At 49.2% G+C, this 27462-nt stretch overlaps 1 protein-coding gene across 3 annotated transcripts; it reads left to right on the top strand.

Annotated features, from left to right (window-relative positions):
- Positions 1-1600: 1600 nt before the first annotated feature.
- LOC126646127 (KICSTOR complex protein kaptin-like) lies at positions 1601-27462 on the top strand. 3 transcript variants are annotated; one of them, XM_050327224.1, is made up of 13 exons: positions 1604-3274; positions 6064-6146; positions 7945-8029; positions 10117-10171; positions 10305-10380; positions 14693-14766; positions 17795-17904; positions 19787-19867; positions 19987-20050; positions 23757-23891; positions 24139-24165; positions 25450-25614; positions 27133-27269. In XM_050327224.1, the coding sequence occupies exons 1-12, from the start codon at positions 2968-2970 to the stop codon at positions 25568-25570; spliced, it is 1218 nt and encodes a 405-aa protein (XP_050183181.1). In that variant the 5' UTR covers positions 1604-2967; the 3' UTR covers positions 25571-25614; positions 27133-27269. The 3 variants fall into 3 exon arrangements, with proteins under 3 accessions (XP_050183180.1, XP_050183179.1, XP_050183181.1); XM_050327222.1 differs by lacking the exon at positions 24139-24165 and having other exon boundaries at positions 1602-3274; positions 23757-23892; positions 27133-27462; XM_050327223.1 differs by lacking the exons at positions 23757-23891; positions 24139-24165; positions 25450-25614; positions 27133-27269 and adding an exon at positions 22496-22873 and having other exon boundaries at positions 1601-3274.

Below are 27462 nucleotides of genomic sequence, written 5' to 3' on the forward strand. Positions count from 1 at the left end.
CAGGCCCCCAGAAGGCATACAAGGCTTCCTTCAAGTCATCAAGGCAGCAAGATCCACTTTAAGGGCTGAATACCCCAAAAGTACTTTAAGAATGCAGTCATCAGAGGCATATGGAGTCACTTTAAAGACATTTAGAATACTTTGACCTTTGAGGCCCCAGAATCGCTGCAAGGCGCCTCAAGGTCACTTTGAAAGCCTTTAAAGGCCAGGAGTCACGAGGCATACCGGTCCCTTGCCCCCAGAGAGCGCCCCAAGGCCGCAAAGACCCTTTGAGGCGTCCCCGAGAGGCCCGCAGAATGCTTCAGTCTTAAAGAGGCCAGGCATACAAGGCATACAGGGCCATTTAGAGGATCGCCCGAAGAGGCGCCCAGGGAGAATAACCCTGAAAGGGCTCCAGGCCACACAGGCCCCAAGATCACTTTAGAAAGGCGCCAGATACCCCCAAGTCTTTGGAGTAGCATCAAAGGCCACGAAGGCACTTTACAGACCACTTTGAGGGCCACTGGAGCCCCAGGGATCCTTTTGCCCTTTAGAGCCACACAGTGCAAGAATAACCCCCGAGATCTTAAGGGCGAGGCACGAGGCACACCCCAAGGGCTGGCTGATCCTTTAAAGAGAGGCCACAGAAGTCCTTTAAAGAGGCCTGCCAAGATCACGCCCAAAGGCCTTCCCAAGATCTTGAGAAGGCCCAGAACGCCCACTTAGGTCATTTTGAAGGCCTTTTAGGTGCCATCTGAGACCTTTTAGGAGCCACTCTAGAAAGGCGCCTAGGCCCCAAAGATCGCCCCAAAGGGCCCAGATCTCTTTAGGAAGGCCAGCCCAGGAGCGCGAAGATGCCACCCAAGATCCTTTACGTGATCATCGAAGGCATAAGAGTCTTTGGGTATCAAAAAGGCCCCGAGGCGCTGCACAAGATAGCCCCCAGGAGTCCTTTAAAGAGGCGCTCGCAAGATCCTTTGGGCCTGAGAGTCTTTGAGGGCAGCATCGGGAGCCACTTTAGATAGGCTGCTGGATGCATCGAGGCCTTCCAAGAGGCCCACACGAGGCCACTTAGGGCCACCAGTCTTCACTGGTCACCCTGGGAGCGCACCGCAAAGGCCACAAGATCCTTGCAAGGCCTTCTAGATCGCTCCACGAGGCGCGCTCGAGAATACTAGAGGCCCCAGAGATCGTCCGAGAGGCCTTTCAAGGCCCCTCCCAGAGGCGCCCCCAAGACCACCCCAGAGAGCCACTGACCCCCCAAAATCACCCCAAATACCTCAAAAAACCCCCAAAAAACACCCCCAAAACCACCCCAAAAAAACCACCAAAACCCCCCAAAAAACACCCCAAAAACCACCCCAAAATCACCCCAAATGCCTCAAAAAACCCCCAAAATTCCAAAACCCCCCCAAAATCATCCCCAAAAATCCCCCAAGCTCTGGAAGTGCCTTTTCCTCCCCCTTTTTTTTCCTTCATTTTATGGAGGTTTTTTTTCTTTGGAAATGATTAAAATATTTAATTAATTAATTAATTAATTAATCAGACCTTTTGGTCTTTTTTTGGGGGTTTTTGGGAGATTTTGGGGAGGGAGTTGAATTTTTGGGGGTTTTCAGAGTTTTCCCCCCAAATTTTAGGGGAGTTTTTGAGGGTTTTCCTCCCATTTTTTAGGGTTTTTTTGAGGATTTTTCCCCCATTTTTTAGGGTTTTTTTGAGGGTCCCAACCCCATTTTTGGGGAGTTTTTTGAGGGTTTTCCCCCCAATTTTTGGGGGGGTTTTGAGGGTCCCAACCCCATTTTTGGGGGGGTTTTTCAGGGTTTTACCCCCCAATTTTGGGTGAGTTTTGAGGGTTTTCCCCCCATTTTTGGGAGGGTTTTCCCCCCATTTTTTAGGGTTTTTTTGACGGTTTTCCTCCCAAATTTTGGGGGGGTTTTTGAGGGTCCCACCCCCATTTTTTATATATTTTTGAAGGTTTTTCCCCCATTTTTGGGGTTTTTTTTGAGGGTTTTTCCCCCTCCAAACCCCGCCCCCCATTCCCTCAAGCCCCGCCCACCCCACAAGCCCCCCCCAAAGTGGGCGTGGCTTAAACGCTCCCCTCCCCTTTCTCTTTTTTTTACATTTTTTTCCCCAAAATCCCCAAATTTTTTGGGTTTCCCCCCAAACTTCGAACCCGTCGCCTGCGTGACGTCACCCTCACGCGCCACCCCCTCAAGGTCCCCTCCCTCCCCTCAGCGGGGCTGCCCCTTTCTCCGCCTGCTCCCATCTCCCATTTTTTCCATCTTTTTCCCCCAAAACCCCCAAATTTGGGGTTTTTCCCCTCAAACTTCGAGCCCGTCGCCTCCGTGACGTCACACCCCGTTCAAGACCCCCTTTTCCCCTTCCCCCCCTCCTCGGCCTGCCCCTTTCTCCACCTGCTCCCATCTCCCATTTTTTTTTCATTTTATCCCCAAAAAACTCCCAAATTTGGTTTTTTCCCCCCAAAATTCCAGCCCGTGACGTCACATCCACGCGCCGCCTGCGTGACGCCACATTTACTCGCCTCCCCCTCAAGGCCCCCTCTCCCTCCCCTCAGCGGGGCTGCCCCGCTCACCGCCTGCTCCCATCTCCCATTTTTTTTTCATTTTATCCCAAAACTCCCAAATTTGGGTGTTTTCCCCCCAAACTTCGAACCGGTCGCCTGCGTGACGTCACATTCACGCGCCTCCCCCTCAAGGCCCCCCTCCCCTCAGCGGGGCTGCCCCGTTCACCGCCTGTTCCCATCCCCCATTTTTTTTTCCATTTCTCCCCCAAACCCCCAAATTTGGGTTTTTCCCCCCAAACTTCGAGCCCGTGACGTCACACCCACGCGCCGCCTGCGTGACGTCACATCCACTCGCCTCCCCCTCAAGGCCCCCCTCCCTCCCCTCAGCGGGGCTGCCCCGCTCACCGCCTGCTCCCATCCCCCCTTTTTTTCCATTTTTCCCCAAATTTGGGTTTTTTCCCCCCAAAATGCGCGGGTGGGGTCGGTGCCCGCTGGTGGAGGACACTTTCACCCGGCTGTGCTCTCAGAGCAGCGTGTACGGCCTGGCCGCGCTGCAGGGCCGGGTCGGGGCGGGTTTGGGGGCCGAGCCCGCCGCGGGTTTTGGGCTCAGTTCGGGCGTTTTTGGGTTCAATTCGGGCGGTTTTGGGGCCGCCGCGTGGGGGGCGCTGCTGGCGGCGCCGCTCAAGGGGAAGGTTCTGCTCTTCAGGTACCTCCCCGTGGCAGCGCCCACCCTCAGCCCGCACGCCAGGGAGCTGCAGTTCACCTACATACCCGGTGCGTCATTAATGGGCTAATAATTCACTAATTAATGGGTTAATTAATAGGGTATTAACTAACAATTAATGGGGGATTGATCGGGAATTAATGGGGGATTCGTGGGTTTGTTGATGGGGGGGTTGAGGGGTCTGAGGGGGAGGGTGCAGTTCACTTACATACCCGGTGCGTCATTAACGGGTTATTAATTGTTAATTAATGGGGAATTAATTATTAATTAATGGGGATTGATCGGGAATTAATGGGGGATTGATCGGTAATGAATAGGGGATTGATCGGTAATGAATGGGGGATTCGTGAGTTTGTTGAGGGGTCTGAGGGAGGGGTGCAGTTCACTTACATATCTGGTAAGTCATTAATGGGCTAATAATTCACTAATTAATCTGGGAATTAACTGGTAATTAATGGGGGATTGATGGGGAATTAATGGGGGATTGATGGGGAATTGATGGGGGATTCATGAGGGGTCTGAGGGGGAAAGGTTTGGGGGTCTCTGAGAGCTGCAGTTCACTCACATGCCCGGTAATTAACGGGTTAATTAATTGTTAATTAATTGTTAATTAATGCGGGAATTAACTAACAATTAATGGGGGATTCATGGGGAATTGATGGGGAATTGATGGGGAATTAATGGGGGATTGATCGGGAATTAATGGGGGATTGATCAGTAATAAATGGGGAATTCATGAGGGGTCTAGGGAGGAGGTGCAGTTCACATACATACCCGGTAATTAATAACGGGCTAATAATTGTTAATTAATTGTTAATTAATGGGGAATTAACTGTTAATGAATGGGGTATTAATCGTTAGTGAATGGGAGATTGATCGGTCATGAATGGGGGATTGATCGGTAATGAATGGGGAATTCATGAGGGGTCTGGGGGGAGGTGCAGTTCACCCACATACCCGGTAATTAACGGGTTATTAATTGTTAATTAATTGTTAATTAATGGGGATTAACTGTTAATGAATGGGGTATTAATCGTTAGTGAATGGGAGATTGATCGGTCATGAATGGGGGATTGATCAGTAATAAATGGGGAATTCATGAGGGGTCTGGGGGGAGGTGCAGTTCACCCACATACCTGGTAATTAACGGGTTATTAATTGTTAATTAATTGTTAATTAATGGGGGATTAACTGTTAATGAATGGGGGATTGATCGGTAATGAATGGGGGATTGATCGTTAATGAATGGGGGATTCATGGGGAATTGATGGGGAATTCATGAGGGGTCTGAGGGGGGAGGTGCAGTTCACTTACATACCCGGTAATTAATAACGGGTTATTAATTGTTAATTAATGGGTTAATTAATTATTAATTAATGGGGATTGATCGGGAATTAATGGGGGATTAACTGTCAATTAATGGGGGATTGATCGTTAATGAATGGGGAATTCATGAGGGGTCTGGGGAGGAGCTGCAGTTCACCTACATACCCGGTAATTAATTAATAATGCACTAATTAATGGGTTAATTAATGGGGAATTAACTAACAATTAATGGGGGATTGATGGGGGATTCATGAGGGGTCTGAGGGGGGAAGGTTTGGGGGGTCTCTGGGAGGTGCAGTTCACCCACATACCCGGTAATTCATTAATAGTTCACTAATTAATGGGTTAATTAATGGGGAATTGATCGGGAACTAACTGTTAATGAATGGGGGATTGATCGGGAATTAATGGGGAATTGATCGGTAATGAGTGGGGAATTCATGAGGGGTCTGGGGAGGAGCTGCAGTTCACATACATACCCGGTAATTAATGACGGGTTATTAATTGTTAATTAATGGGTTAATTAATTATTAATTAATGGGGATTGATCGTTAATGAATGGGGAATTGATGGGGAATTAATGGGGCGGTTGAGGGGTCGGGGGGGGGGGAGGTGCAGTTCACCCACACACCCAGTAATTAACGAGTTATTAATTAATTAGTGCGGTAATTAATGGGGAATTGATTGTTAATGAATGGGGGATTGATCGGTAATGAATGGGGGATTGATCGGTAATGAATGGGGGATTCATGAGGGATCTGAGGGGGGAAGGTTGGGGGGTCTCTGGGAGGTGCAGTTCACCCACATACCCGGTAATTAATGGGCTAATAATTCACTAATTAATGCGTTAATTAATGGGGAATTAACTGTTAATGAATGGAGGATTGATCGGGAATTAATGGGGGATTCGTGAGTTTGTTGAGGGGTCTGAGGGGGAGGTGCAGTTCACCCACATACCCGGTACGTCATTAATGGGTTAATAATTCACTAATTAATGCGGGAATTAACTAACAATTAATGGGGGATTTACCGGTAATGAATGGGGGATTGATCGGGAATTAATGGGGGATTCATGAGGGGTCTGAGGGGGGAAGGTTTGGGGGGGTCTCTGGGAGGTGCAGTTCACCCACATACCCGGTAATTAATGAGCTAATAATTCATTAATTAGTGGGGAATAAGTGGGTAATTAACGGTAAATTAATGGTTAATTCATCTCTTGATGAGGGGTCTGGAGGGGGGAGGTTTGGGGGGGTCTCTGGGAGGTGCAGTTCACCCTTTGGAATTAGTTATTAATTAGTTATTAATTAGTAACTAATTGGTGGTTAATTAATGATTAATTAACAGATTTTTAATGAGAGGGCTCGGGGGACTGAGAGGTCGGGGGGGGGGAAGTTTGGGGGGTCTGAGACCTGCGATTCCCCCCTATAATTAATTATGAATTAGGGGTTAATTGGGGGTAAATTGGGTTTAATTAGGGGATAATTAGTGATTAATTAGTTGTTAATCACGGCAGTGGACGCCGAGATCGTGTCCATCGACTCGTTCTCCAAATCCCCCCCCCAGAGGGGGCTCGTGGTGGGCATCACCTTCATCAAGGTGGGGGATTTGGGGGGAATTTGGGGGAATTTGGGGTTTTGGGGGTTTTGGGGTTTTGGGGTTTTTGGGGGTTTTGGGGTTTTTGGGGGAGTTTTGGGTGATTTTGGAGGGTTTGGGGGTTTTTTGGGGTTTTCTTTTGGGGGTCTGGGGGTCTTGGGGCCTTTAGGGAATCTGGGGTCTTTAGGGAGTCTTGAGCGATCTTTGGAGAGTCTGGGAGTCTTTAGAAGTGAACCTAGGGATCTTATTAGGAACTCGAGGGATCTGGGTCTTTGGAGAACTTGGAGTCTTTCAGGATGGTCTGGAGCCCTGGGGTCTTTGAGGAATCTCGGGGTCTGAGGAGATTTTGGGAGTTTTGGGGTGAACCTAGGGGTTTTCAGGATGGTTTGGGGTTTTGGGGTTTTTAGGGAGCAGTTTAGACGATCTTTGGAGAGTTTGGGGTTTTTGGGGTGAATCTGAGACTTTTGGAGAGTTTTGGGTTTTGGGGAATTTGGGTTTTTGGGAGGGTTTGGGGTTTTGGGGTTTTGGGGTGGTTTTGGGGAATTTGGGGATTTTGGGAGGAATTTGGGGATTTTTGGGGAGAATTTGAGGTTTTTGGGAGGGTTTGGGGTGGTTTGGGGAATTTGGGTTTTTTGGGGGAGCTGGGAGTGGTTTTTGGGGGTGTTGGGTTTTTTGGGGGTCCCAGGGTTAGTTGGGGGTCCCAGGGTTAATGAAGGAGTCCCAGGGATGATTGGGGGCTCTCAGGGGGTCCCAGGGTTAATTTGGGGGTCCCAGGGGCTCTGGGGGCTCTCAGGGATGATTGGGGGTGAATTTGGGGGTCCCAGGATTAATTGGGGGTCCCAGGGTTAATTTGGGGTCCCCACCCCAGGACCCAGGGACAAGCCGAGCCCAGGGGGGAGCTGGGGGTGGTTTTGGGAGGGTTTGGGGTTTTTGGGGGTCCCAGGGGCTCTGGGGGTCCCAGGGGGTCTCAGGGGGTCTCAGGGGTCCCAGGGTTAATTGGGGGTCTCAGGGGGTCCCAGGGTGTCTCCAATCCCCCAAGGACTCGGGGGACAAACCCAGGGGCTCTTGGGGGGTTTGGGGGTCCCAGGGATGATTGGGGGTCCTAGGGATGATTGGGGGTCCCAGTGGTTAATTAGGGGTCCCAGGGTTAATTTGGGGGTCCCCACCCCAGGACTCAGGGGACAAACCCAGGGGCTCTTGGGGGATTTTGGGGTCCCAGGGTTCTCAGGGGTCCTAGGGATGATTAGGGGTCCCAGGGTTAGTGGGGGTGAATTTGGGGTCCCAGGGGCTCTGGGGGTCCCAGGGGTTTGGGGGTCTCAGGGGGTCCCAGGGGCTCTGGGGGGGTCTCAGGGTGTCCCCAATCCCCCCCCCAGGACTTGGGGGACAAACCCAGGGACTCATGGTGGGGGGAATTTGGGGGTCCCAGGGTTAATTGGGGGGTCCCAGGGTTAATTAAGGGGTCCCAGAGTTAATTAAGGGGTCCCAGGGTTAATTGGGGGGGGGTCCCCACCCCCAGGACTCGGGGGACAAACCCAGGGGTTCATGGGGGGGAATTTGGGGGTCCCAGGGTTAATTGGGGGGTCTCAGGGGGTCCCAGGGTTAATTTGGGGGTCTCAGGGGGTCCCAGGGATGATTGGGGGGTCCCAGGGGTGTCCCAGGGTTAATTGGGGGGATCCCAGGGGTTCATGGGGGTGAATTTGGGGGTCCCAGGTTAATTTGGGGGGTCCCAGGGTTAATTTGGGGGTCCCAGGGATGATTGGGGGTGAATTTGGGGGTCTCAGGGTGTCCCCAATCCCCCCAGGACTCCGGGGAGAAGCCGAGCCCGTTCCTGAACATTTACTGCGATTACGAACCCGGCTGCGAATTCGACCTCGACTGCGTCGCACGTGAGAGCCCCAAAACGGGGCAAAATCACCCCAAAATGGGGGAAAACCGACAGAAAGGGGGGAAAAACAACAGAAACGGGGAGAAAAACAACAGAAATGGGGAGAAAACCAACAGAAATGGGGAAAAACAGCCCAAAAGTGGGGATAAAATCAACAAAAATGGGGAGAAAACCAACAAATATGGGGAAAAAACCAACAAAAATGGGGCTGAAAATACCAGAAAGGGGGAAAAACAGCCAAAAAATGGGGAGAAAACCAAGAAAAACGGGGCTGAAAATACCAGAAATGGGGAGAAAACCAACAAAAATGGGGAGAAAACCAACAAAAATGGGGAGAAAACCAACAAAAATGGGGCTGAAAATACCAGAAATGGGGAGAAACAGCAAAAAAGGGGAAAGAACCAACAAAAATGGGGAGAAAACCAACAAAAATGGGGAGAAAAACAAAAAAAATGGGGCTGAAAATACCAGAAATGGGGAAAAACAGCCCCAAAAATGGGGGGAAACCAACAAAAATGGGGAAAAACAACCAGAAATGGGGAAAAACAGCCAAAAAATGGGGAGAAAATCAACCAAAAAACGGGGGGAAAGCCAACAAAAATGGGGAGAAAACTAGCCAAAATGGGGAGAAAACCACCAAAAAGGGGGAGAAAACTAACAAATATGGGGAAAAAACCAACAAATATGGGGATGAAAGCACCCAAAAACACCTCCCCAACCTCCCCCAAAAAGGTCCCTGACCCCCCCAGAACCCCCAAACCCACCCAAACTCCTAAAAAGGGTCCCTGACCCCCCCCAAAATTGTCCCTGACCCCCCAAAATTGTCCCAGCCCCCCCAAAATTGTCCCTGACCCCCCCAAAAATTGTCCCAGCCCCCAAAAAGGGTCCCTGACCCCCAGAACCCCAAAACCCATCCAAGCCCCCAAAAATGGTCCCTGACCCCCAAAATTGTCCTCTGACCCCGAAAAAGGGTCCCTGACCCCAAAAGGGTCCCTGACCCCCAAAAGGTTCCTGACCCCCAAAAGGGTCCCTGACCCCCAAAAGGGTCCCTGACCCCAGAACCCCAAACCTCCCCAACCCCCAAAAAGGGTCCCAACCCCCAAAAGGGTCCCTGACCCCCAAGCCCCCAAAAATGGTCCCTGATCCCCCAAAAGGGTCCCAGGCCCCCAAAAGGCTCCCTGACCCCCAAACCCCCAAAATGGTCCCTGACCCCCAAACAGGGTCCCTGACCTCCCCAGAACCCCCAAATCTCCCCAGCCCCCCAAAAGGGTCCCAACCCCCAAAAGGGTCCCTGACCCCCAAAAGGGTCCCTGACCCCAGAACCCCAAATCTCCCCAGTCCCCTTAAAAGGCTCCTGACCCCCTAAAAATGGTTCCAGCCCCCAAAAATGGTCCCTGACCCTCCCAGGTCCCCCAAAACCCCCAAAAGGGTCCCAATCCCCAAAAGGGTCCCTGACCCCCAAACCCCAAAAATGGTCCCTGACCCCCTTTCTCCCTCCCCAGAGAGCTGCCTGAACAAACCCCCAGGCCCCCAAACCCCTCCTAAACCCCCCAAACCCCCCAAAAGGGTCCCTGACCCCAAAAAGGTTCCTGACTCCCCAAAAAGGTTCCCTGACCCCCAAAAATGGTCCCTGACCCCCAAAATTGGACCCTGACCCTCCCAGGCCCCCAACCCCCCAAAAAGGCTCCCAGCCCCCAAAAATTGTCCCTGACCCCCAGAACCCCCAAAGGGTCCCTGACCCCCCAGAACCCTCAAATCTCCCCAACCCCCAAAAAGGTCTCAGACCCCCTAAAAATGGGCTCTGACCCTCCCAGAACCCCCAAAAGGTCCCTGACCCCTAAAAGGGTCCTAACCCCAAAAGGTTCCCAGCCCCCAAAATGGTCCTGACCCCCTTTCTCCCCTCCCCCAGAGAGCTGCCTGAACCACCCCCAGCCCCCAAACCCCTCAAACACCCCAAAAAGGGTCCCTGACCCCCAAACCCCCCAAAATTGTCCTGACCCCCAAAAATAGTCCCTGACCCCCAAACCCCCCAAAAGATCCCTGACTCCCAAAAATGGGTCCCTGACCCCCTTTTGTCCCCTCCCCCAGAGAGCTGCCTGAACCTGGAGCTTCGCTTCACCCCCTTCCACCTCTGCCACGCCCAGTAGGTGCCCCCCAGACCCCCCAAAAAACCCTGGGGACCCCCCTGAGCCTCGAGGGGACCCCCAAAAAAATCCTGAACCTCCAAAAAAATCCTAAAACCCAAAAAATTCCCCCCAAAATTCCCCCCCCTCCAGGGTCCAGGTGGGGGAGCACCAGGAGACCGTGTTCCTGCTCAGTGGGAATGACCCTGCTATCCATCTTTACAGGGAGGTGAGAGCACAAAAACACCCTAAATCACCCCAAAATATCCCTAAAACCCTCCAAAATATCCAAAAATCATCAAAAAATATCCAAAAATCATCAAAAAATACCCCCCAATCCCCCCAACCCAGCCCTAAATCCCCCCTTGTTCCTGCTCAGTGGGAATGACCCTGCCATCCATCTTTACAGGGAGGTGAGAGCCCTAAATCACCCCAAAATATCCAAAAATAACCCTAAAATATCAAAAAATCATCAAAAAATACCCCAAAATCCCCCAACCCAGCCCTAAATCCCCCCCTGTTCCTGCTCAGTGGGAATGACCCTGCTATCCATCTTTATAGGGAGGTGAGAGCCTAAAAACACCCTAAATCACCCCAAAATATCCCTAAAACCCTCCAAAATATCCAAAAATCATCAAAAAATATCCAAAAATCATCAAAAAATACCCCCCAATCCCCCCAACCCAGCCCTAAATCCCCCCCTGTTTCTGCTCAGTGGGAATGACCCTGCCATTCATCTTTATAGGGAGGTGAGAGCACAAAAACACCCCAAAATATCCCAAAAACATCCTAAATAACCCCAAAATATCAAAAAATCATCAAAAAATACCCCAAAATATCCAAAAATCATCCAAAAATACCCCAAAATATCCCAAAATCACCCCAAAATACCCCAAAAGCCCCAAAAAATACCCCAAAATATCCCAAAAATCACCCCAAAATATTTAAAAATTGTCCAAAAACACTCTAAAATATCAAAAAATCACCCAAAAACACCCCAAAATCACCTTAAAACCCCAAAATATCCAAAAATCATCCAAAAATACCCCCAAATCATCCAAAAAATCCCCCAACCCAGCCCTAAATCCCCCCCTGTTCCTGCTCAGTGGGAATGACCCTGCTATCCACCTTTATAGGGAGGTGAGAGCCCAAAAACACCCTAAATCACCCCAAAATCACCTTAAATAACCCCAAAAAATAAAAATATCATCAAAAAATATCCAAAAATCATCCAAAAATACCCCAAAATCCCCCCAAACCAACCCTAAATCCCCCCCTGTTCCTGCTCAGTGGGAATGACCCTGCTATCCACCTTTACAGGGAGGTGAGAGCACAAAAACACCCCAAAATATCCCAAAAACACCCTAAATCACCCCAAAATCACCTTAAACCCCCCCAAAATATCCAAAAATCATCCCAAAATACCCCAAAATATCCTAAAATCACCCCAAAATACCCCAAAAGCCTCAAAAAATACCCCAAAATATCCCAAAATCACCCTGAAATATTTAAAAATTCTCCAAAAATACCCCAAAATATCCCAAAAATCATCCAAAAATACCCCAAAATCACCTTAAAACACCCCAAAATATCCAGAAATCATCCAAAAATACCACCAAAATCATCCAAAAATACCCTAAAATATCCTAAAACCACCCCAAAATACCCCAAAAGCCTCCAAAAATACCCCAAAATATCCCAAAAATACCCCAAAATATCCAAAAATCATCAAAAAATACCCCAAAATCATCCAAAAATACCCCAACCCAGCCCTGAATCCCCCCCTGTTCCTGCTCAGTGGGAATGACCCTGCCATCCATCTTTACAGGGAGGTGAGAGCCTAAAAACACCCCAAAATATCCCAAAAACACCTTAAATAACCCCAAAATATAAAAATATCATCAAAAAATACCCCCCAATCCCCCCAACCCAGCCCTAAATCCCCCCCTGTTCCTGCTCAGTGGGAATGACCCTGCCATCCATCTTTATAGGGAGGTGAGAGCTTAAAAACACCCCAAAAACATCCTAAAATATCCCAAAATCACCTTAAAACACCCCAAAATATAAAAAAATCATCAAAAAATACCCCAAAATCACCCCAAAATACCCCAAAAGCCTCAAAAAATACCCCAGAATATCCCAAAATCCTCCAAAAACACCCCAAAATCACCTTAAAACACCCCAAAATACCCAAAAACACCCCAAAAAATCCAAAAATCATCCAAAAATCCCCCAAAATCATCCAAAAATCCCCCAACCCAGCCCTAAATCCCCCCCTGTTCCTGCTCAGTGGGAATGACCCTGCCAGCCACCTTTACAGGGAGGGGAGAGCACAAAAACACCCCAAAATATCCCAAAAATAACCCTAAATAACCCCCAAAAATAAAAATATCATCAAAAAATACCCCAAAATCATCCAAAAATACCCCCAAATCCCCCCAACCCAGCCCTAAATCCCCCCCTGTTCCTGCTCAGTGGGAATGACCCTGCCATCCATCTTTATAGGGAGGTGAGAGCCTAAAAATACCCTAAATCACCCCGAAAACATCCTAAAGTATCCCAAAATATTAAAAAATCATCAAAAAATACCCCAAAATACCCCAAAATCATCCAAAAATCCCCCAACCCAGCCCTAAATCCCCCCCTGTTCCTGCTCAGTGGGAATGACCCTGCCATCCATCTCTACAGGGAGGTGAGAGCTTAAAAACACCCTAAATCACCCCAAAATGTCCCAAAATATCCCTAAAACACCCCAAAATATCAAAAAACCATCAAAAAATACCCCAAAATCATCCAAAAATCCCCCCCTGTTCCTGCTCAGTGGGAATGAACCTGCCAGCCACCTTTACAGGGAGGTGAGAGCACAAAAACACCCTAAATCACCCCAAAATATCCCAAAAACCCCCCAAAATATCAAAAAACCATCAAAAAACACCCGAAAATATCCCAAAATCACCCCAAAATACTCCAAAAGCCTCAAAAAATACCCCAAAATATCCCAAAATCACCCCAAAATATTTAAAAATTCTCCAAAAACACTCTAAAATATCCAAAAATTCTCCAAAAACACCCCAAAATATCCAAAAACCATCCCAAAATCCCCCAACCCAGCCCTAAATCCCCCCCTGTTCCTGCTCAGTGGGAATGACCCTGCCAGCCACCTTTACAGGGAGGTGAGAGCACAAAAACACCCCAAAATATCCCAAAAACACCCTAAATAACCCCAAAATCACCTTAAAACACCCCAAAATATCCAAAAATCATCCAAAAATCCCCCCCTGTTCCTGCTCAGTGGGAATGACCCTGCCAGCCACCTTTACAGGGAGGTGAGAGCACAAAAACACCCCAAAAACATCCTAAATAACCCTAAAATATCCCAAAATCACCTTAAAACACCCCAAAATATCCAAAAATCATCAAAAAATACCCCAAAATATCCCCAAATCACCCCAAAATACCCCAAAAACCTCAAAAAATACCCCAAAATATCCCCAAATCACCCCAAAATATTTAAAAGCCCTCCAAAAATACCCCAAAATATCACATAAACACCCTGAAATATCACAAAAATCGTCCAAAAATACCCCAAAATATCCCAAAATCACCCCAAAGATCCCCAAAAACCATCAAAAGTACCCCAAAAATATCCCAAAATCACTCCAAAGATGTTTAAGAATGCCCTCAAGAATACTCCAGAAGCTAATCCCCCAGAATCCACCTAAAGGACCCAAAGCATCATGTTAAAAGTGTCACCCAGAATCACCTCAGAATATCCCAGAAATCGCTTCAAATTATTTAAAGATTCTTCAGAAATGATCCCAAAATACCCAAAAGCACCCCAGAATTTCCAAAAATCATCCAGATGTGCTCAAAATTCATCCAAAAATACCCCAATATATCCCAAAATCACCCCCAAATACCCCAAAATTCTCCAAAAATATCCCAATATATCTGAAAATCACCCTAAAATACCCCAAAAATACCCCAAAATATCCCAAAATCACCCCAAAAGCCTCCAAAAATACCCCAAAATATCCCAAAATCACCCCAAAAAGCCCCAAAATCCTCCAAAAATATCCCAAAATATCCCACAATCACCCCAAATTATCCAAAAATCCTCCAAAAATACCCCAAAATATCCTCAGAACTCACCCCCCGACCCATTTCCCAATTTTCCCCCTCATTTTCCCCAATTTCCCCCTCATTTTTCCCAATTTCCCCTCATTTTCCCCTCATTTTCCCCAATTTCCCCCTCATTTTCCCAATTTCCCCCCAATTTCCCCCAAATTTCCCAATTTTTCCACCCATTCCCCCTCATTTTCCCAATTTCCCCCAAAATTTCCCAATTTTTCCCCCAATTTTTCCCTCATTTTTCTCATTTTTCCCTTCATTTCCCCCTCATTCCCAATTTTCCCCCCATTTTTTCCCTTCATTTTCTCAATTTCCCCCAATTTTCCCCCAATTTTCCCCCTCATTTTCCCCAATTTTTCTCTCATTTTCCCAATTTTCTCCCCAATTTTCCCAATTTCCCCCATTCCCAGAATTCCTCGTCTCACCAGTTAGAGGAGCAGCCGATCCAGTTGCTCTTCCCGGAGCTCCAGCACGTCCCCAGCAAGTGAGTCCCCCCTTTTTTGGGGTCCCCCTTTTCCCTCCCACCCTTCCCAACATTCCCAACCTTCCCAGAATTCCAAAATTCCCAGAATTCCCATTTTTTTCCCATTTTTTCTCGTTTTTCCCAGCTTTTTGTTCTTGGACTTCAACCCCTCCCAAATCCCCCAAAAAGAACTCCTTGACCTCCCAACCCATCCCAAACCCCCAAAGACTCCTGACCCCCTCCCAAAACCCCCCTTTTCCCTCTCACCCTCAGAATTCCTGGAATTCCCAGAATTCCCATTTTTCCCATTTTCCCTGTTTTCCCAGTGTTTTGTGCTTGGACTTCCAACCCCTCCCAAACCTCCCAGGGCTCCCCAACCCCCCAAAAAGGCTCCAGGACCCCAAACCCCTAAAAAACTCCTTCTTTTCCCTCCCACCCTTCCCACCCTTTCCAGACTCCCAGAATTCCCAGAATTCCCATTTTTTCACATTTTTTCCCATTTTTTTCCCATTTTTTCCCTGTTTTTCCCAGTGTTTTATGGCTGGATGTCCAACCCTCCCTGGCTCCCATCGTTTGCCTCTCTGACCCTCCCAGAATCCCCAAACCCCCAAAAACCCCTTAAAAAAACCCTTTTCCCTCCCACCATTCCCATCCTTCTCAGAATTCCCAGAATTCCCATTTTTTTCCCATTTTTCGCATTTTTCCCAGTGTTTTATGGCTGGATGTCCAAGCCCTTCCAACCCCCCCCAAAAAAGAACTCCTTGACCCTCCCAACCCCTCACAAGCCCCCCCAAAAAGGCTCCAGAAACCCCCAAACCCCCAAAAGCTCCCCCAAACCCCTTCTTTTCCCTCCCACTCCCAAATTCACAGAATTCCCAGATTCCATTTTCCCCATTTTCCCATTTTTCCCAGTGTTTTATGGCTGGATGTCCAATCCCTCCCAAACCCCCAAAAGGCTCCAGAAACCCCAAAGCCCCCAAAAAAGCTCCCCAAACCCCCCTTTTCCCTCCCACCCTTCCCACCATTCCCAGACTCCCAGCATTCCCAGAATTCCCATTTTTTCCCATTTTTTTCCCATTTTTCCCATTTTTCCCAGTGTTCTGTGGCTGGACATCCAAGTCCTTCCAACCCCCCAAAAGAACTCCTTGACCTCCCAACCCCTCCCAAACCCCCAAAAACCCCTAAAACCCTCTCTCCTCCCAACATTCCCATTCTTCCCAGAATTCCCATTTTTCCCATTTTTCCCATTTTTTTCCCATTTTCCCAGTGTTTTGTGGCTGGATGTCCAACCCCTGCCCGGTTCCCGTCACCCACAAACCCCCCCAAAAACCCCCTAAAAAACCCTAAAACTCCCCTTTTCCTCCCACCCTTCCCATTTTTCCCACCCTTCCCATCCTTCCCAGAATTCCCAGAATTCCCATTTTTCCCCATTTTTCCCATTTTTTCCCAGTGTTTTGTGGCTGGATGTCCAACCCCTCCCCGGTTCCCGTCACGCCTCTCCTGACCCTCCCAGGCTCCCCAAACCCCCAAAAAACCCCTAAAAACTCCCCTTTTCCCTCCCACCCTTCCCACCATTCCCAGACTCCCAGAATTCCCAGAATTCCCATTTTCCATCTTTTCCCTGTTTTCCCAGTGTTTTATGGTTGGACTTCCAGCCCCTCCCAAACCTCCCAGGACTCCCAAACCCCCAAAACCCCTAAAAACCCCCTTTTCCTTCCCACTCTTCCCCACCATTCCCAGACTCCCAGCATTCCCAGAATTCCCATTTTTTCACATTTTTCCCTTTTTTTCCCATTTTTCCCTGTTATTTTCCCAGTGTTTTGTGGCTGGATGTCCAACCCCTCCCTGGTTCTCGTCACCTACAAACCCCCCAAACCCCTAAAAAACCCCTAAAAACCCCCTCTTTTCCCTCCCACCCCTCCCACCCTTCCCAACATTCCCAGACTCCCAGAATTCCCAGAATTCCCATTTTTCCTGTTATTTTTCCCAGTGTTTATATGGCTGGATGTCCAACCTCTCTGGTTCCCGTCACCCACAAACCCCCAAAACCCCTAAAAAACCCTAAAAAACCTCCTTTTCCTTCCCATTTTCCCACCCTTCCTATCCTTCTCAAATTCCCTGAATTCCCATTTTTTCCCATTTTTCCCCATTTTTCCCAGTGTTTTATGGCTGGATGTCCAACCCCTCCCTGGCTCCCATCATTGCTTCTCTGACCCTCCCAGAATCCTCAAACCCCCCCAAAAAAACCCCTTAAAACTCCCTCTTTTCCCTCCCACCATTCCCAGACTCCCAGAATTCCCAGAATTCCCATTTTTCCCATTTTTCCCAGTGTTTTATGGCTGGATGTCCAACCCCTCCCCGGTTCCCGTCACCGCCTCTCTGACCCTCCCAGGCTCCCCCAAAAAACCTCCCAAAAAAACCCCCCCAAAAACCCCCTAAAAAACCCCCCTTTTCCCTCCCACCCTTCCCATCCTTCTCAGACTCCCAGAATTCCCAGAATTCCCATATTTTCCTATTTTCCCAGTGTTTTGTGGCTGGATGTCCAACCCCTCCGGTTCCGGTCACCCACAAACCCCCCAAAAACCCCTAAAAACCCCTTAAACCCCCTCTTTTCCCTCCCAGCATTCCCACCCTTCCCATCCTTCCCAGAATTCCCAGAATTCCCATTTTTTCCCTGTTATTTTTCCCAGTGTTTTATGGCTGGATGTCTCAACCCCTGCCCGGTTCCGTCACCCACAAACCCCCAAAAACCCCTAAAAACCCCTTAAAAAAAAACCCTTTTCCCTCCCAGCATTCCCACCCTTCCCATCCTTCTCAGAATTCCCAGAATTCCCAGAATTCCCATATTTTTCCCATTTTTTCCCAGTGTTTTATGGCTGGATGTCCAACCCCTGCCCGGTTCCCATCACTGCCTCTCTGACCCTCCCAGGCTCCCCCAAACCCCCCAAAAACCCCCCTAAAAAACCCCCCTTTTCCTTCCCATTTTTCCCACCATTCCCAGACTCCCAGAATTCCCAGAATTCCCATTTTTCCCTGTTATTTTTCCCAGTGTTTTATGGCTGGATGTGCAGCCCCTGCCCGGTTCCCGTCACCGCCTCTCTGCCCTCGGCTGCCACAGCGGCTTCGTGCGCGTCGCCCGCGTCCAGGAGGACTCCAGAGGTGCCTTCCCCGACATTCCAGAGGGAATTCCCAACTGGAATTACCCCCCTGACCCTCCCCAGTGCCCCTGGATCCCAGTTCAGCCCAGTTCAGCCCAGTTCGGCCCAGTTTATTCCACTGGGATGGAGCTGGAAGTGATTCCACATTTTTCCCTGGAAAACCCCCCTTAAATTCCCACCTGGAATCCCCTCCCCAGCCCCAGTTTATCCCAGTTTGATCCCAGTTGGATCCCAGTGTGATCCCAGTTTAGTCCCAGTTTGCTCCCAGTTTGTTCCCAGTTTATCCCAGTTTGATCCCATTTTAATCCCAGTTTGATCCCAACCTGAATTCCACATTTTCCCTGAAAAACCCCCCTTAAATTCCCCCCTGGCATCCCCTCCCCAGCCCCAGTTTGATCCCAGTCGGATCCCAGTTTTTATCCCAGTTTGATCCCAGTTGATCCCAGTTTAATTCCACATTTTCCCTGAAAAACCCCCTTAAATTCCCCTGGCATCCCCTCCCCAGCCCCAGTTTGATCCCAGTTGGATCCCAGTTTTTATCCCAGTTTGATCCCAGTTGATCCCAGTTTAATTCCACATTTTCCCTGAAAAACCCCCCTTAAATTCCCCCCTGGCATCCCCTCCCCAGCCCCAGTTTGATCCCAGTCGGATCCCAGTTGGACCCCAGTTAGATCCCAGTTTGATCCCAGCCTGAATTCCACATTTTCCCTGGAAAACCCCCCTTAAATTCCCCCCTGGCATCCCCTCCCCAGCCCCAGTTTATCCCAGTTTGCTCCCAGTTTGATCCCAGTTTATCCCATTTGGATCCCAGTTTGATCCCAGCTGGATCCCAGTTTGATCCCAGTTTAATTCCAGTTTGCTCCCATTTTAATCCCAGTACATCCCAGCCTGAATTCCACATTTTCCCTGGAAAACCCCCCTTAAATTCCCCCCTGGAATCCCCTCCCCAGCCCCAGTTAATCCCAGTTTAGTCCCAGGTTTTATCCCAGTTTTGATCCCAGTTTGCTCCCATTTGGATCCCAGTTTAATCCCAGTTTTTATCCCAGTTTATCCCAGTTGGATCCCAGCTGGGATCCTAAAGATCCCAGCCTGAATTCCACATTTTCCTGAAAGTCAGCTTACCCCCTGAACTTCCCTCCTCAGCCTGTTTGATCCCACAGCTTTTATCCCCCAGTTTGACCCTAATTTGAATCCAGTTGGATCCCAGTTTAATGTTGATCCAGCCTGAATTCCACATTTTCCCTGGAAAAACCCCCCTTAAATTCCCCCCTGGAATCCCCTCCTCAGCCCCAGTTTGATCCCAGTTTTTATCCCAGTTTGACCCCAATTTAATCCCAGTTGGATCCCAGTTTAATCCCAGTTTGATCCCATTTTAATCCCAGTTTAATCCCAGCCTGAATTCCACATTTTCCCTGGAAAAACCCCCCTTAAATTCCCCCCTCCCCAGCCCCAGTTTATCCCAGTTTAGTCCCAGTTTTTATCCCACTTGGATCCCAGTTGGATCCCATTTGGATCCCAGTTTAATCCCAGTTTGGATCCCAGTTTAATTCCACATTTTTCCCTGGAAAACCCCCCTTAAATTCCCCCCTGGCATCCCCTCCCCAGCCCCAGTTTGATCCCAGTTGGATCCCAGTTTTTATCCCAGTTGGATCCCAGTTTATCCCAGTTTAATCCCAGCTTTTATCCCAGTTTCATCCCAGCCTGAATTCCACATTTTCCCTGGAAAAACCCCCCTTAAATTCCCCCTCCCCAGCCCCAGTTTATCCCAGTTTGCCCTAGTTTGACCCCGGGGTGAGGAAAGAAGAGGGAGATCCCTGATCCTTTTCCCCCTTTTTTTCCCTCCTGGAACCCCCGGAATTCCCGGAATTCCCTGGAATTCCCAGCCATCCTGCAGAGCTGGAGCCTCCAGCAGGACGGGCCCATCTCGTCCGTGCTGCTCTTCCCGCTGCCCCCGGAGCCTGAAAGTAAGGAAAAAAACCCCCCAAAATTCCCAAAAAACCTTGGAATTCTGCACGGGAAAAGCCCTCAGGATTCCAAGGAAAAGCTCAGAATTCCCAGGGAATTTTTGGGTTTTTAATTCCAGGTGGTCCCGAGGGTTCCTGGAGCCTCCTGGTGAGCAGCGCCCTCGAGGCCGCCGTCGTCTACAGGTGGGGAGTCCTTTGCTTCCCCCCAAAATCCTGGCATTTTACCCCTAAAATTCCCATTTTTTTCCCCCAAAATCCTGGGATTTTACCCCTAAAATTCCCATTTTTTTCCCCCTAAAATTCCCAATTTTTTCCCCCCAAAATTCCCTTTTTTTCCCCCCAAAATCCTGGCATTTTGCCCCCAGAATTCCCATTTTTTTCCCCCCCAAAATCCCGGGATTTTACCCCCAAAATTCCCTTTTTCCCCCTAAAATCCTGGGATTTTGCCCCTAAAATTCCCATTTTTTTCCCCCCAAAATTCCCATTTTTTCCTCTCAATCCTGGGATTTTGCCCCTAAAATTCCCATTTTTTTCCCCCAAAATTCCCATTTTTTCTCTCAATCCTGGGATTTTGCCCCTAAAATTCCCATTTTTTTCCCCCCAAAATTCCCATTTTTCCCCCAAAATCCTGGGATTTTGCCCCTAAAATTCCCATTTTTTTCCCCCCAAAATTCCCATTTTTTTCCCTCCAATCCTGGGATTTTGCCCCTAAAATTCCCATTTTTTTCCCCCCAAAATTCCCATTTTTTTCCTCTCCAATCCTGGGATTTTGCCCCTAAAATTCCCAGTTTTTTCTCCCCAAAATTCCCATTTTTTTCCTCTCCAATCCTGGGATTTTACCCTCAAAATTCCCATTTTTTTTGCCCAAAATCTTGGGATTTTGCCCCCAAAATTCCCAGGTTTTTCCCCCCCCAATCCCAGGGGTTTGTCCTCAAAATTCCCGGTTTTTTCCTCCCAATCCCAGGGGTTTGTCCCCAGAATTCCCATTTTTCCCCCCAAAATCCTGGGATTTAGCCCCTAAAATTCCCTTTTTTTTCCCCCCCAAAATTCCCATTTTTTTCCTCTCCAATCCTGGGATTTTGCCCCTAAAATTCCCATTTTTTTCTCCCCAAAATTCCCATTTTTTCCCCTAAAATCCTGGGATTTTGCCCCTAAAATTCCCTTTTTTTTCCCTCCAATCCTGGGGGTTTGTCCCCAAAATTCCCGGTTTTCTTTCCCCCAAAATCCTAGGATTTTGCCCCCAGAATTCCCATTTTTCCCCCCTAAAATCCTGGGATTTTGCCCCTAAAATTCCCATTTTTTCCCCCTAAAATTCCCAATTTTTTCCCCCCAAAATTCCCTTTTTTTTCCCCCTAAAATCCTGGAATTTTTGTCCCTAAAATTCCTATTTTTTTCCCTCCAATTTCAGGGGTTTGTCCCCAAAATTCCCATTTTTTTCCCCCCCAAAATCCCGGGATTTTACCCCTAAAATTCCCATTTTTTCCTCCTAAAATCCTGGGATTTTGCCCCTAAAATTCCCATTTTCCCCCAAATTTCCATTTTCCCCCTAAAATCCTGGGATTTTGCCCCTAAATTCCATTTTCCCCCAAAATTCCCATTTTTCCCCAAAATCCTGGGATTTGCCCTAAATTCCATTTTTAAATTCCATTTCCTAAAATCCCGGGATTTTACCCCTAAAATTCCCAATTTTTTTTCCCCCAAAATCCCGGGATTTTACTTCTAAAATTCCCATTTTTTCCTCCTAAAATCATGGGATTTTGCCCCTAAAATTCCCATTTTTTTCCTCTCCAATCCTGGGATTTTGCCCCTAAAATTCCCAATTTTTTCCCCCCAAAATTCCCATTTTTTTCCCCCCCTAAAATCCTGGGATTTTGCCCCTAAAATTCCCTTTTTTCCCCCAAAATTCCCATTTTTTTCCCCAAAATCCTGGGATTTTACCCCTAAAATTCCCATTTTTTTCCCCTAAAATCCTAGGATTTTGTTCCTCAAAATTCCCATTTTTCCCCCCCAATCCCAGGGGTTTGTCCCCAAAAATTCCCATTTTATTTTCCCCAATCCTGGGATTTTTACCCTCCTAATTTCCAGGTTTTTTTCCCCCAAATCCCGGGATTTCGCCCCCAAAATTCCCAGTTTTTTTCTCCAATCCCCCTGACCCCCATTCCCATGGAATTCCCCTGGAATTTTCCAGGAATATCCTTGTCCAAGGCCTGGATTCCCCTGACCCCCATTCCCATGGAATTTGCCCCAGAATTCCCATTTTTTTCCCCCTAAATCCTTGGATTTTGTTCCTCAAAATTCCCAGGTTTTTTTCCCCCAATCCCAGGGGTTTGTCCCCAGAATTCCCATTTTTTCCCCCTAAATCCTTGGATTTTGTTCCTCAAAATTCCCAGGTTTTTTTCCCCCCAATCTCAGGGGTTTGTCCCCAAAAATTCCCATTTTTTTCCCCCTCAAAATCCTGGGATTTTACCCCTAAAATTCCCATTTTTTTTCCCTCCAATTCCAGGGGTTTGTCCCCAAAATTCCCGGTTTTTTCCCCCCCAAATCCTGGGATTTCACCCCCAAAATTCCCAGGCTTTTTCTCCAATCCCCCTGACCCCCATTCCCATGGAATTCCCATGGATTTTCCAGGAATATCCTGATCCAAGGCCTGGATTCCCCTGACCCCCATTCCCATGGAATTTTACCCCTAAAATTCCCATTTTTTTCCCTCCAATCCCAGGGGTTTGTCCCCAAAAATTCCCATTTTTTCCACCTAAATCCTTGGGATTTTGTCCCCAAAATTCCCATTTTTTTCCCCCAAATCCCGGGATTTCACCCCCAAAATTCCCAGTTTTTTTCTCCAATCCCCCTGACCCCCATTCCCATGGAATTCCCATGGAATATTCCAGGAATATCCTTGTCCAAGACCTGGATTCCCCTGACCCCCATTCCCATGGAATTCCCATGGATTTTCCAGGAATATCCTGATCCAGGGCCTGGATTCCCCTGACCCCCATTCCCATGGAATTTTTCCAGGAATATCCTGATCCAGGGCCTGGATTCCCCGGTTTCCCTCCTGGGCATTCCCTGACCCCCATTCCCATGGAATTCCCATGGATTTTCCAGGAATATCCTGATCCAAGGCCTGGATTCTCCGGTTTCCCTCCTGGGCATTCCCTGACCCCCATTCCCATGGAATTTTCCAGGAATATCCTGATCCAGGGCCTGGATTCCCCGGTTTCCTTCCTGGGCATTCCCTGACCCCCAATTCCCATGGAATTTTGCCCCCAAAATTCCCATTTTTTTCCCCAAAATCCCGGGATTTCACCCCCAAAATTCCCAGGTTTTTTCTCCAATCCCCCTGACCCCCATTCCCCTGGAATTTCCCAGGAATATCCTTGTCCAAGGCCTGGATTCCCCGGTTTCCTTCCTGGGCATTCCCTGACTCCCATTCCCATGGATTTTTCCAGGAATATCCTTGTCCAGGGCCTGGATTCCCCTGACCCCCATTCCCATGGAATTTTCCAGGAATATCCTGATCCAGGGCCTGGATTCCCCGGTTTCCCTCCCTGACCCCAATTCCCCTGGAATTTCCCAGGAATATCCTGATCCAGGGCCTGGATTCCCCGGTTTCCCTCCCTGACCCCATTCCCATGGAATTCCCAGGAATATCCTTGTCCAAGGCCTGGATTCCCCGGTGTCCCTCCCTGACCCCCATTCCCATGGAATTTTCCCAGGAATATCCTGATCCAAGGCCTGGATTCCCCTGACCCCCATTCCCATGGAATTTTGCCCCCAGAATTCCCTTTTTTTTGCCCCAAAATCCCAGGATTTCACCCCCAAAATTCCCAGTTTTTTTCTCCAATCCCCCTGACCCCCATTCCCATGGAATTCCCCTGGAATTTTCCAGGAATATCCTGATCCAAGGCCTGGATTCCCCGTTTTCCCTGCCCGGCAGCTGCGGCTCCGACAGCGTCGTTTGCGCCCGCGTGGCCGACGTCGACCTGGACGGGACCCCCGAGATCCTGCTGGGAACCTACGGACAGGTGGGCATTTTCCTGGGAATTCTGGGCCTCTGATCCTGCTTTTCCTGGGAATCCTGCCTTGTTTATCCTGGGAATGCTGCTGGGAACCCACGGACAGGTGGGAATTCCTGGGAATTCTGATCCTGCCCTAATCCTGGGAATCCTGCCCTGCTTATCCCGAGATCCTGCTGGGAACCTACGGACAGGTGGGGATTCCTGGGAATTCTGGGCTTGCTTTTCCTGGGAATTCTGGGTCTCATAATCCCGGGAATCCTGCTGGGAACCTACGGACAGGTGGGGATTTCCTGGGAATTCTGGGCCTCTAATTCTGGGAATTCTGGGTCTCTGATCCTGCCCTAATCCTGGGAATGCTGCCCTCCAAATCCTGGGAATCCTGCTGGGAACCTACGGACAGGTGGGCATTTTCCTGGAATTCTGATCCTGCTTTTCCTGGGAATCCTGCCCTGCTTATCCTGGGAATTCTGGGTCTGCTTTTCCTGGGAATTCTGGGTCTCATAATCCTGGGAATGCTGCTGGGAACCCACGGACAGGTGGGGATTTCCTGGGAATTCTGGGTCTCCTAAACCCGGGAATGCTGGGTCTGCTTTTCCTGGGAATTCTGGGCCTCCTAATCCTGGGAATGCTGCTTTGTTTATCCTGGGAATGCTGCTGGGAACCTACGGACAGGTGGGCACTTCCTGGGAATTCTGGGCCTCCAAATCCTGGGAATTCTGGGCCTCTAATCCTGGGAATCCTGCCCTGCTTTTCCTGGGAATTCTGGGCCTCCAAATCCCGGGAATGCTGCTCCCCTAATCCCGGGAATGCTGCTGGGAACCCACGGACAGGTGGGCACTTCCCGGGAATTCTGGGCCTCCTAATCCTGGGAATTTTGGGTCTCTAATCCTGGGAATCCTACCCTGCTTTTCCTGGGAATTCTGGGCCTCCAAATCCCGGGAATGCTGCTCCCCTAATCCCGGGAATGCTGCTGGGAACCCACGGACAGGTGGGGATTTCCTGGGAATTCTGGGCCTCCTCAGCCTGGGAATTCTGGGCCTCTAATCCTGGGAATCCTGCCCTGCTTTTCCTGGGAATTCTGGGCCTCCAAATCCTGGGAATTCTGGGCCTCCTCAGCCTGGGAATGCTGCCTTGCTTATCCCAGGAATCCTGTCCTCATCATTTTCAAATTTCCCCAGTTTTCCTGCGTTTTTTTTCCCCTGTTTTCCTTAAATTTCCCCCAATTTTCTCTCCGTTTTTCTCATTTCTTTTAGAATCTCCCAAATTTTTTTTTGGATTTTCCCCATTTTTATCGATTTTCCCCCCCCCAAGTTCGAATTTTCTCCGTAAAATTTCACCTGAATTCCCCCAAAATTCCCGTTTTTCCCCCCAAATTCCCCCAAAATTCCCCCCCAAAATTTCCCAGGCTTTTCCCCAAATTCTTCTCGAATTCCCTCAAATTTCACTGGAATTCCATCAAATTCCCCCAAATTCCCACAAATCCCCCCGAATCCCCCCCGAAATCCCCAATAATTGTTATTAACTATTATTATTAATATTATTTTTATTTTTCCCCCCCTGCAGGAGCTGCTGTGCTACAAATACTCGGGGGGGGAGGGGCGGGAGTTCCTCCCCCTCTGGTCCCGCCGCTTCCCCTCCCCCCTCCTGGCCCTGCGGCCCCTCGACCTCACCGGGGACGGGCTGAGCGAGCTCGCCGTCGTCTGCCTCAGGGGGCTGCACATCCTGCAGGTCAGGGGGGGCAAAAACACCCCAAAATCACCCCAAAAATGGCCCTAAAACACCCCAAAATTACCCCAAAAATCCCCTCAAAAATGGCCTTAAAATGGCCCCAAAATGGCCCAAAAATGGCCCCAAAACGGCCCCTGGAGCTGGCGGGGGATGGGACGGGCTGAGCGAGCTCGCCGTCGTCTGCCTCAGGGGGCTGCACATCCTGCAGGTCAGGGGGGTCAAAAACACCCCAAAATCACCCCAAAATTACCCCAAAAATCACCCAAAAATCACCCCAAAAATCGCCCCAAAAATGGCCCCAAAACGGCCCCTGGAGCTGGCGGGGGATGGGACGGGCTGAGCGAGCTCGCCGTCGTCTGCCTCAGGGGGCTGCACATCCTGCAGGTCAGGGGGCTCAAAAACACCCCAAAAACACCCCAAAAACACCCCAAAATCACCCAAAAAATCCCCTCAAAAATGGCCTTAAAATGGCCCCAAAACGGCCCCAAAACGACCCCTGGAGCTGCCGGGGGATGGGCTGGGCTGAGCGAGCTCGCCATCGTCTGCCTCAGGGGGCTGCACATCCTGCAGGTCAGGAGACCCCAAAAACACCCCAAAAACACCCCAAAATCACCCCAAAAATGGCCAAAAAATCCCCTCAAAAATGGCCTTAAAATGGCCCCAAAACGGCCCCTGGAGCTGCCGGGGGATGGGCTGGGCTGAGCGAGCTCGCCGTCGTCTGCCTCAGGGGGCTGCACATCCTGCAGGTCAGGGGGGTCAAAAACACCCCAAAAACACCCCAAAAACACCCCAAAAATGGCCAAAAAAACTGCTCCAAAAATGGCCTTAAAATGGCCCCAAAACAGCCCCAAAAACGGCCCAAAACTGGTTCTGAAATGGCCCCAAAAATGGCCCAAAAACGGCCCCAAAACTGCCTCAAAAACCACCCCAAAAACCGTCTCAAACCACCCCAAAAATGAGCCCAAAATGGTCCCCAGAATGGCCCCAAAATGGCCCTAAAAAAGGCCTCAGAACAGCCCCAAAATGGCTCTGAAACGACCCCCAAAATGACCTCAAAACAGCCCCAAAAATGGCCTCAAAATGGCCCAAAAATGGCTCTGAAACTGCCCCAGAATGGGCCCCAAAACAGCCCCAAAACCCACCCAAATTGGCCCAAAAATGGCTCTGAAAGGGCCTCAAAAATGGCCCCAAAACGGTCCCAAAACCACCCCAAAAACTGCCCCAAATTCTCCCAAAAATCCCAGAAATTTCCCCTAAATCCCCCCCAAATTTCCCCCAAAATTCCCCCCAAATCCCCTCAAATCGCCAAAATTCCCCCAAATGCCTGAAAATTCCCCAAAATCCCCCAAAATTTCTCCCAAAATCCCCCCAAATCCCTCCCAAATCCCCTAAAATCCCCCAAACTTCCCCAAATTCCCTCAAAATCCCCCAAATCCCCCCAAATTTTCCCAAAATTCCCCCAAATCCCCCAAATTTTCCCAAAACCCCCCCAAAATTCCCAATTTTCCCCCCCTCCAGCACAGCCTGGAGCCGACGGCGCGGCTGCTCCTGGAGCGGCTCCGGAGGGAGGTGAAGAGGAGGAAGGAGCTGGGGGAGGAAAAGGAAAAGGAAAAAAAGGAAGAGGAAAAAAAGGAAGAGAAAAAGGAAAAAGAAAAGGAAAAAAAAGAAAAGGAAAAGGAGAAAAAGGAAGAGGAAAAAAAGGAAAAAGAAAAGGAAAAAAAGGAAGAGGAAAAAAAGGAAAAGGAAGAGGAAAAGGAAAAGGAAAAAAGGGGGGGAGGGGAAGGAGAAAAGGGAGTGGGAACCCCCCCGACCCCTCCCCCAAATCCTCCCAATCCCAATAAATGACCT

The sequence above is a fragment of the Myiozetetes cayanensis genome, unplaced genomic scaffold (genome assembly GCF_022539395.1).
Source record: "Myiozetetes cayanensis isolate MyiCay16 unplaced genomic scaffold, myiCay2020 scf322, whole genome shotgun sequence".
In the NCBI taxonomy this organism is placed as follows: Eukaryota; Metazoa; Chordata; class Aves; order Passeriformes; family Tyrannidae; genus Myiozetetes; species Myiozetetes cayanensis.

Excerpts from the sequence above, each read along its gene's own strand:
- LOC126646127 (XM_050327222.1), top strand. The coding sequence starts at position 2,968 with ATGCGCGGGTGGGGTCGGTGCCCGCTGGTGGAGGACACTTTCACCCGG. Across the intron at positions 6,147-7,944 it reads TGGGCATCACCTTCATCAAG|GACTCCGGGGAGAAGCCGAG; the intron begins GTGGGGGATTTG and ends CAATCCCCCCAG. Across the intron at positions 20,051-23,756 it reads GAGGCCGCCGTCGTCTACAG|GAATATCCTGATCCAAGGCC; the intron begins GTGGGGAGTCCT and ends GGAATTTTCCAG.